Source organism: Salvelinus alpinus, chromosome 12, assembly GCF_045679555.1.
Source record: "Salvelinus alpinus chromosome 12, SLU_Salpinus.1, whole genome shotgun sequence".
NCBI lineage: Eukaryota > Metazoa > Chordata > Actinopteri > Salmoniformes > Salmonidae > Salvelinus > Salvelinus alpinus.
The window spans coordinates 31,838,704-31,848,986 of record NC_092097.1 but is presented as its reverse complement, the minus strand read 5'-3'; the positions used below and the strand labels follow the sequence as shown (position 1 = coordinate 31,848,986).

The window sequence follows — 10,283 nt, the reverse complement described above, 5'->3', positions numbered from 1 at the left end:
AAAAGTGGTTTTGGTTACATGTGTCTAAAAAGAGATCTTAAATACCAGGGTGAGCTCTTTCCAGGCTCTGTAGTCAGCAATCCTAAGCAGTTCATAGATGTTCAATTGTTGGTGATCAAAATAAAATATAAACAAAAAGGCATGCCATAACATAACATAACATAACATAACATAAGCTACTCAAGCCCCATCTCAATCTGCAATCACCTGCCGATCATTCTCAAGCCTACTGGCACTCTCAGCACCTGACCCGGTTTCTGCTGCCCTCTATAGGCATGGGATGTGGAAGTGGAAATGTACTGTCTAAACTCTAGGCTTCACACTTACTAACAGGACAGTTCAATCAGGAATCCAATCACTGTTTTCCATTAGGGATATCCAGGTTGTGCTGGCAGTCCTGTTCCAGACAGTGCTACTAGAGTAGATTAGAGTAGAGTAGAGTATATATTCTTTCAAACCACTCCCTCTGGCTCTGTTAAATCTTATTATGATAATGTGTGTGGGTCAACATATTTGACTTCATAAACAATTGTTATGTTGTGTGTGTCATGGATATGTTTGAATACTTCAGCATTTGTAAATAGGCTGGTGGTATGGCTCTTATGATTGCTCAAGAAATAAAGCACCGAGAATGCAACCAAGGATAGATAACCAGAGACAGGCATAACTGTGAGAAACGAGAGCCTTGTCTGATTTTCTAGTTTCAGTCAAGCTATGTCATACCTGAGCCACAAGGAAAGCACATAGGAGTTTCTCACAATAACCATACTGTTGTTGACTTGTGTTTTCCATGTAGATACTGTGTGATGGCAGTGGAATAGAGACACTAGAGGTTACATAAGACAATAGGTTCTAGAAAAGGATCTTAATGAATGTTACAGCACACGATCAAAGGTTGTTGTGGTATGACTGTTTCAGGTAAATCCCATTATGATTCTATGTGTGGGTCGTCTCAGGAACATAATGTTCTTAACCTCTATCTCATTAATCCTACCTGGCTGTTACTAAACTAGTCTTACACAAAGACATGATGTCACTGTTTCACAAGAGCTGTGTTTTTCCTATCTATTTATCGTATTATTTGAAATTCATTTTTTGAAAAATACATGATTGATTAGAAAATAAGTTATCTGAAATAATGTTTCTAATGGCTCTTGAGGACTATCATTCCCGGAATTGTGGAATTGTTTGGGCTGCTGGTCTAGATTGAGGAAGAGAGAATCAGGGGGAGGAGAGGGCCAGACAGACAGAGAGACAAAGAGGTGGATATTATTGATGGTTTTATAAAAGGTTTATAATGTGTATTATTAAAATAGATTTGGATGATGTGTGGGATGGGTTTGACTGGCAGAGGCCCCCTTCCTACTACTCTAATTCTACCATCGGGGTCAGTATGCTACATAACACACATGTAATTCAGATATGTTACCCACCCCCCCTCCCCGTTACTTCAAAGATATCAACCACCCCTTTTTGGGTTAAGGCAGTGGTACATTCCTGCACGTCCCAATGCTGGAACCTTACCTGGATGTTGCTCGAACGGCCTCATTAGAGCAGAGATATGGGGGGAAATGGGATCAGGGTTGGAAAGGGATTAACCTCCTAATAGTGCTCTATATAGGGCTTGGTTGGTTGTAATCTGCACAGTGGAGACAGATTCAGCACAGCCACTGTAAGAACAACTACAATCTCTCTCTTCTACTGTACCACAACTGAGGGAAACCTAAAAGAAAAGAACAGAAAAAAGACAGTAAGGGACACAAAAAGAAAAGGACAAAAAGGGAGCTTTATCATATAGAAGGAAATCTACTACTGATGTTGACAAACCTTTGAATGACATCATAAGAACAAGGACAACAACAACACCGTAAACAACAGAAAGTCAACGCTAAAGGGATTTAAAAAAAGACACAAACATGACCAAGGGAAAGGTAAAGATTTCTTTCTCTCTTACCAAATTAGTGCTTCAAAGCTGAGGTGAGCAGAAATTGGTTGCTGTTCTGAATTTCCAATTCCAGACATTATTTGTGGTTTTCTCTCTGTGATATACCGTCCATATCATCATAAACTATAATCTAAAAAACTGAGAAAGAGAGATGGACAAATATTTATCTTTCTATAATGTTATACTCATTCACTGTACACGCGTTCCCCTGCTCAGACGTTACATGGGTCAACCAATGGTTGCATGCCACGTCATCGACTGTGCCGCCAGGCACCAGATTGTTATAACATAATATGTGGTTAGCTTATATGTTAAATACCTATCCAGTCATTGTAAGATCTGGCATGCGTCAGCAACGCCTGGGCAGAGGAACGCACCATCTATTGCTATGTTCATAACCAACTGGGAATTTACCACATACGACTGAGAAAAATCCACTTGAATGACCCTCCAACTGGTAATTACTAGTGGGAAACTCGTCTATCATCTTGAGCTCTCACTTCTCCCACATGCTGACCTCTGACATCACCAACTAAGGAAATGACTGCGATAACAGCATTTTCAGCAGTTAAATGCAACGACAAAACATTATTTATAAAAAGCAATCTATTAATATGGTTTTTGAAAACTATAATTTTTTTACAAGCATGACAACTGTACTTTTAGTTTATGGTTTACGCAGCTTGTAGCCAATCAACATTTGTGAACGAGTTTAAAGCATGTGAATGCATCCAACTGGTATTTGTGACATCAAAATTGGTCAATTCCCACCTCCCACTTGGTTACGAATGCAGCATAAGTCGGCAAAACTAAGATGGCTGCCTACTAAGAGTATCCTAATCCTTATCCTATCCTAAACACTGATGAAACATGGAGGCTTGTTTACACTGATACAGGCCTCTACATGTAGCCTATCTGGATTTTCAGTGGATCATGAGGAGTTGAATGCATGAATAGAATCATAGAATACAATATAGCAAGTTCATAAATTGTTTGTTAAACTTAAACTGTTATCATTCACCTGGCCATTTTGTCTTATAGCAGCAAAAGGAAGTTGAGTTGAAAGAAGTTGAGTTGGATGAAGTGAGTTTTATGCTATAAGAGTGCAGGGCCGGCTCTAGCCTTTTGCAGGCCCCATTGAGATTTGGTTGGGTGCCCCCCCACCTCTTGCGAAAAGTTGTTTTTTATATGGACACAAAACATGACTCAAGAGGACATTAGTCCATTTAAAGCCATGCTTCATGGCTATGTCACTCAGTGACTGACATAACAAGAGGAAACCTACTTATGGACTACTAAATATCAAATTTACAATTTGTGTATTTTACTATTCAAACTTTCATCCATAGCCTAAGTGTTTTCCATAAATGTTATTAAATTGTGGGGCCCCTAGCGATCGGGGGCTCTACATGCACAATGTGATCCGTGTTAAGGGCGAGCCGGCCCTGTAAGGGTGAAGTGTTTTCTGAAGTTTTGTTAAAGTGTTTATTAAAAGCGTCTTTCAGTTTGATACTACTTCTAACGACTGGTATCTCTGACCATTTGTGTCTCTCACCATATATTCAGGTGTCTCCAAAGACAGGCAAAGAGTACCCACCCAGCTATGAAGAGGCTACTGCAGGTAATATCAAAACGTCTTTGTATCTCAACTAGTCAGTTACACAGGAATATCTCATCCCCTTTAACAATGGGCACCTTTATGGCTACATTATGTAGTGCTCTTCTTCTACATCCGGTTGCACACACACGCACACACGCACGCGCGCACACACACACACACACACACACACACCTTACTATAGAACAAAGATAGATGGGCAGCAACGAACATTGCAGCGTGTGATGTAACCAGAGGTTAGAGGTGAATCCTTACACACATCTGCTGTTTTAACAAGATGTTTAACCCTCTGTCTTCCCTCCCTGTCAGACTATGAGGAGATGCAAACCCAGTTCTCCTGGGACGACCAGGCCGTCAGGAGGATCTTCATCAGAAAGGTACTGAAACAGGGAGGGACAACCTGGACTTAGAAGAAATACTCGTCCAATTAGAAACACTCGTTTTCGTTTTCCGTTGCGAAACGTTTTTCCACTGTGTGCCCAAATAAATACGATCCAGATAATAATATTACTGTAACTGAGCTACAGTGACTTCTTTAAGCATGTCACCCATGCATGATCCAGCATGCAGTATAGTATACTGAGGGTGTATCTTGGCCATCCCCTCTTATTCCTCCTCTCTGTATTGTTATAGGTCTATGCCATCCTGATGATCCAACTCTTTGTGACTGTGGCCATTGTTGCGCTCTTCACATTCTGGTATGTATCATATCCATTACATTGTAAATATATCCAAAATGAGTGTGTGTGTATGTGTGTGTGTGTGTACTCAACATAGTGTAACACTCTCTCATCTCTCCACAGTGCACCAGTGAGGTTTTACATTCAGGCACACCCCCACCTGTACATGTGCTCCTAGTAAGTGACAACAAACATCTTGATTGACATGCCCTCACTTTTCATCAGATGGTGAATCCCAAACCAGCCCCTAGCCCCTTGCCCCTATCAACTCGCTCGCAGGGCCCTCTGTTGTCACGTGTTGCTGGCGGATCTCATATGGTGACTTCAAGAGTGGCAAGGGGATCAAATAAACCCATCAATATCGGAACACACTCGAGACTTGAATGATGCAATTCATGTTCCACATTTAAATAATAAAACAAGCACGAAATACAAATGAGAAAGTTCCCCCTGCCATTTTACATGATTTTACCTCATTTTACCTCAGTAGCAGTTAAATATTTAATTTGGGTGGTATTTCATATGTTACATGTACCAAGCCTCAAAATCTGACAAACAAATACAGGTGACTCAGAATTAGGCACGCCTCTCCATTATTTTGTGTTAAATTGCTCAAACGCCAAAATAATGCGATGCGTTATATGTGATAGCACTTTGCTCTGAAACCGGCAGCATAGCTGACTCGGTCGAAGTGGCTATAGGAGGGTCTAATTGGGTTGTTCCACCAAGTCAGTGTCTTCTGAGAAGTGTAACTTGGTTAACAACATTTTTTTTTACCTAATTTTAACATTCTGTCATATAAAGCATGTTTAACTTAATAAAAAAACTAAGTTTTCCCATCTCATAAGGGTTAAATACAAAAAATACTATAATAAGTGCCTATTAAGTGTCAAATAAAATAACAGGGTTGACCGTAACAGGGTTGAAGATTTCATAAATCAGCCATTAATCCCCTTGTGATAGAGGGAATGGGAGTTTGTTGTGTGTTGTTATTTATTGTTAAAACATTTCTAGCCTGTCTATCTATGCGTAACAGGGTTGACATGTTAAGCTCAACCCGTTCAGTTTTTCACCACAAAACACCACCAAATGGGTAAAAAGAGATGAACCAGCTCACATGTTTTTACACTATGATTTGACTATTATATGTTTCTTTTGAAAACATTTTTTTAAAGGGAATAGTTTCACCATATTAAAACGAGAGTTCAGCTCAAGTAACAGGGTGTATTTTAAAATGAGGGATAGACGTAAATGATTCACTAACCACATGTCACGCCCTGGCCATGGAGAGGCTTTTATTCTCTATTTTGGTTAGGCCAGGGTGTGACTAGGGTGGCCATTCTAGTTTCTTTATTTCTATGTTTTCTGTTTCTATGTTTAGGCCGGGTATGGTTCTCAATCAGGGACAGCTGTCTATCATTGTCTCTGATTGGGAATCATACTTAGGCAGCCTGTTTTTCCAACTTAGTTGTGGGTAGTTGTCTGTGTTAGTGGCCTGTATAGCCCTAGTCAGCTTCACGTTCACGTTCGTGTTTGTTGTTTCTTGTTTTTTGTTGGCGACATTCATTAAAAAAAAGAAATGTACGCTTACCACGCTGCACTTGGTCCGGTCATTTCCACCCAGACGACGATCATGACACCACAATAAATAATAATCTTCAGAAATTACTTTGTCAAATAAACAAAATAACTAGAGCTTTACAATTATGGTGAAAACTTAGGAGAAAGTTTGGAGTTAAATGAAGCGGGTAAACATTTTCCTTGAAGTCACAGAGGGACATGTCAAAATTACGTATTTTGGCACTTCAGCAAGTTTTTATTCATATAAAAATCTGATTGATTTAATTCCCCATGTTGTCTATATTAAAGGGCACTTAATTTAATATAATAGGCTTTCAAAATTCAAATTCAATATTAGTACACAATTTCAACTTAAAATATCAAAGGGATGCAAAAGACACTCATTCTGTGGAATGACCCAATTAGCCCCTACACCCTCCATAATTTTCACTCCCTCAGTTTTGGGACACTTGTGCATATGGCGGAGGCGTGCGTGAACGTGCAAATGAAGGGGTGAGGGGGAGGGGGTTATTTGGGATTCAGCCATGTAATTGTGTTAATAATGAACTGGTTTCTTTTTGCTTTTCGACAGCATGATGTTCTTGGCCACCTACATTGCACTGAACTGCTGTGGTGAACAAATCAGGTAATAGTTTCCCTCCTATGAAAATTACAATCTGGGTAGTACACAGCAACTACGTCACATCTTGACTGTCACGTCAAAAAACAGATGGGATATTCATTAAATCAAATAGTTAAATGTAGTTTTAATATGCATGAACACCAACACTTTACACATGTATTAAGCAGATATAACACGTTAATACGGTATTTCTAACATCCTTCATAGATTATGGTTGTGATCATCCATAGTAAATGGTAGTCATACAATGATGGTAGAATGATAACATGCAATATTATAGAGTGAATTTACCAACCTGAATTCTCTTTATCTCTCTAACAGGAGGCAGTTTCCCTGGAACCTCATTCTGCTGTCTCTCTTTGTGAGTATAGTGAGGAATAAATATTAGAGCAATTCAAGAGAATAGCATGTACCCAATACTCTCCCTGCCCGTCCGTCTGTCTGTGTACCTCATTGACTCTGCTCTCTACCTATCTCGGTTCTGTCTGCATGCCTTCCTCTCTCCTGCTCTCAGACTCTCAGCCTGGCCTGCATGATGGGCTTTGTGTCCAGGTAAATGACTAACTCATGTGTTTCATGTGTGGGTAGGGTTGGTTGGGGGACTCAGATGTTGACATAGGTGGGGCTAGGAGTTTTTCCTGGCCAGGTCACATGAAACGGTCAAACCCCTGGCCCAATTAGAAACATATGTTGAAATAAATGATGTATGAAGATAAGAATGAATTAACACATCTATCAACATCTACATGGATGGGTAGGATGACTACATTTGACATTTTAGTCATTTAGCAGAAACTTTTATCCAGACTAACTTAGTTAGTGCATTCATCTATAGATAGCTACATCTAGGTGAGACAACCACAGATCACAGTCATAGTAGTTACATTTATCCTCGTGAAAGTAGTTATCAGCAAAGTCAGTGCAAGTAGGAAAAGACAAGCAAGTGTTATTGCTTTATTTCTTTAGAACTAATTGATGGATGAATCAATGTCTGTCTCTCTACTCTCTCTCTCTCCAGCTTCTACAACACCAAGTCTGTGGTCCTGTGTCTGGGCATTACTGCTGTGGTGTGTATGTCTGTCACAATCTTCAGCTTCCAGACCAAGGTGACAAAATGACCCCATCTTCATAACATTGTTTTCTTTTGAAGAAATTAAACCATGGCACAATCCAATTGATTGATCATGAGTGCATTTTAACAACACACCATTATTCTCTCTCCCTTGTTTCCTACTGTAGATTGACTTCACCTCTTACCAGGGAGTCCTGTTTGTCCTGACCATGGTCATGCTGTACTGTTGCATCATACTCTCCATCGTCATCCCTTTTGGATATGTAAGTAGCCTGTCTTGTCTGCTTAGCTTCCATCAGCTTCCATTAGAGTTGACACTGTACATAAGCAGAACTAGATCTTGATGGTGTAATGGCTGTGCGTACCTTTCCAGACCGCAATAAGAATAGTTGTGACTCTGACAGTGAGTTTATATATAGAGTAACGGTAAGGCTTTTGGCCCTCGCTCACCCTATTCGGGTGGGTAGCATACTAGCATGAATAAGAAGGATTAGCTGAAGGGTTTTCACTTAATCTCATAGATGATCTGGAAGAGCCCCAGTGTCTTTCCTAAATTAGTGGCCTGTATCTTCTTAGCGCTGTTCGATAACATTCTTACCCCCCCAGGTTCCCTGGTTACAAGCCATCTACGCTGTGATAGGAGCTATCCTCTTCACTCTGGTGAGTGGCAAATATTCAACACACATTCATCATTGGTAAGGCCCAGAGTTTTTTCTGGTCAAGGTTACGTGGTCAGGACAAACTCCTGGCCCTAATCATTGGGTTACAGTCTGTAGCAAAATGGTGTATGTGACAATAAAACCCTTTTCTCTCTCTCTCTCTCTCTCTCTCTCTCTCTCTCTCTCTCTCTCTCTCTCTCTCTCTCTCTCTCTCTCTCTCTCTCTCTCTCTCTCTCACTGTGTCCTCCATCGCTCTCTCTCTCTTTCTCCCTCACTCTCTCTCTCTTTCTCTTAGTTCCTGGCGTTTGACACCCAGCTGCTGATAGGCAACAAGCGCTACACTATGAGTCCAGAGGAGTACGTCTTTGCCACCCTGAACCTCTACCTGGACATTATATACCTGTTCAGCTTCCTACTTTCGTGTTTTGGAGGGAGCCGCGACTAATTCTTCTATCTATTTGTCTACCCTTCTGTCGCTCAATCTGTCTGTTTCTCATTTACACTCAGCCCAATCTCCCTCAACCTTAGAACTTAAGAGCTTATTTCATTTCCGTCTTCTTCTCAAACGACCCTGGCTCTTCTGTGATCAATAAAAGAGTCTCATGTCGTGACAGACTGTTTACCATTAAATTGAGTAGCTGGGGAGCGAGCACACAAGATTCGGTTCTAGGTTCTCATTTTGTTTACGAAATCAAATAAAGATAAACAGCATTAAGGCGCTCTTTTCAATCTGTATCGCTGAAGCGTAACAGATTGTGCAATATAAATGTTTAAGTAATTTTCGATTGAGCTGACATATGCAACATTTATTGTGAATGCAGTCTACGCCAAAGCTGAACTTCCGCAATATGGATTGAATAGAGCCCTAGGCTAATACTGACTAGGGCAGGGATCCCAAACTGACGGTCCGCTGGGGATTTTATTTGGCCCCCCAAGTTTACTGAGCAAATGTTCTTTTTTATTTATTTTTTGACATAGGCTGTAAAAACACCAACATTTTAAATTTTGAAAACTTTTCCAAAGTATTCCCACACATAATAGAGCGATACACTGAGTATACCAAACATTAACAACACCTTCAGAACAGCCTCGATTTGTCAGGGCATTGACTCAACAAGGTGTCAAAACCATTCCAAAAGGGATGCTGGCCCATGCTGACTCCAATGCTTCCCACAGTTGTGTCAAGTTGGCTGGATGTCCTTTGGGTGGTGGACCATTCTTGATACACACAGGAAACTGTTGAGTGTGAAAAACCCAGCAGCGTTGCAGTTCTTGACACAAACCGGTGTGCCTGGCACCTGCTACCATACCCCGTTCAAAGGCACTTAAATGTTTTGTCTTTCCCATTCACCCTCTGAATGGCACACATACACAATCAATGCCTCAATTGTCTCAAGGCAAACAAATCCTTCTTTAACCCATCTCCTCCCCTTCATCGACACTGATTGAAGTGGATTTAACAAGTGATATCAATAAGAGATCATAGCTTTCACCTGGATTCACCTGGTCAGTCTCTGTCAGGGAAAGTACAGGTGTTCTTAATGTTTTGTACACTCAATGTATATGTGATAATATACTAATTTTACTGAAGCAAGGTTTGAAATGATTATGTTTAGTCAAATATAGCTGTTTGGGCTTCTTGCATTCAATTTTCAGTCTACAAATGCTTTGTAATTATGTTCTGGCCCCCTAGGGGTTTGATGATCTCCGATCCGCACTAGCCGACACCCGTATAGTGGTTGTTTTGGCGTATTGATCTCTCTAGTCTTCAGGAAAACAGATTTACAGTTCTTGTCTGTCGTCAACTCAGCCCAAAGAAAATAAAACAAGTTACCACTGACACGGTCTCTTTCAAAGCATGCAATCTTTCTGTAAATATATCTCTTTCTTGTTTTCCTAAACTACATGTATCATGTGGATTCAGGAAGTCTTTGGAACTCAGCAGGGTTGAGTTTAATTTTCATAATTGTAGTTGTGATACGACAGAGTATCTTCATATATGTTCGCTAGAGTTTATTTTATTGTCAGTTATTTTGTCAATCTTTATAGATGATGCTATATATATATTCCTAAGGTTCCAGGTATGGCAAGATAAAGTTTGAGACT

General features: G+C 40.3%; 1 protein-coding gene across 2 annotated transcripts; it reads left to right on the top strand.

The window, feature by feature from the left end:
- The first annotated feature begins 1,508 nt into the window (after nucleotides 1–1,508).
- On the top strand, nucleotides 1,509–10,017 carry LOC139535876 (protein lifeguard 2-like). Of its 2 annotated transcripts, XM_071335757.1 has the most exons (13): nucleotides 1,509–1,931; nucleotides 2,987–3,028; nucleotides 3,512–3,566; nucleotides 3,873–3,940; nucleotides 4,197–4,261; nucleotides 4,367–4,420; nucleotides 6,396–6,449; nucleotides 6,768–6,807; nucleotides 6,961–6,998; nucleotides 7,465–7,552; nucleotides 7,686–7,781; nucleotides 8,125–8,178; nucleotides 8,473–10,017. In XM_071335757.1, the coding sequence occupies exons 1-13, from the start codon at nucleotides 1,917–1,919 to the stop codon at nucleotides 8,620–8,622; spliced, it is 819 nt and encodes a 272-aa protein (XP_071191858.1). In that variant the 5' UTR covers nucleotides 1,509–1,916; the 3' UTR covers nucleotides 8,623–10,017. The 2 variants fall into 2 exon arrangements, with proteins under 2 accessions (XP_071191858.1, XP_071191859.1); XM_071335758.1 differs by lacking the exon at nucleotides 2,987–3,028.
- The last annotated feature ends 266 nt before the right edge of the window (nucleotides 10,018–10,283 follow it).

What these genes read in the sequence shown, in the direction of transcription:
- LOC139535876 (XM_071335757.1), top strand. An exon ending in ATGATGGGCTTTGTGTCCAG is followed by an intron (nt 6,999 to 7,464) that starts GTAAATGACTAA and finishes CTCTCTCTCCAG; the next exon opens with CTTCTACAACACCAAGTCTG. An exon ending in TCGTCATCCCTTTTGGATAT is followed by an intron (nt 7,782 to 8,124) that starts GTAAGTAGCCTG and finishes TTACCCCCCCAG; the next exon opens with GTTCCCTGGTTACAAGCCAT.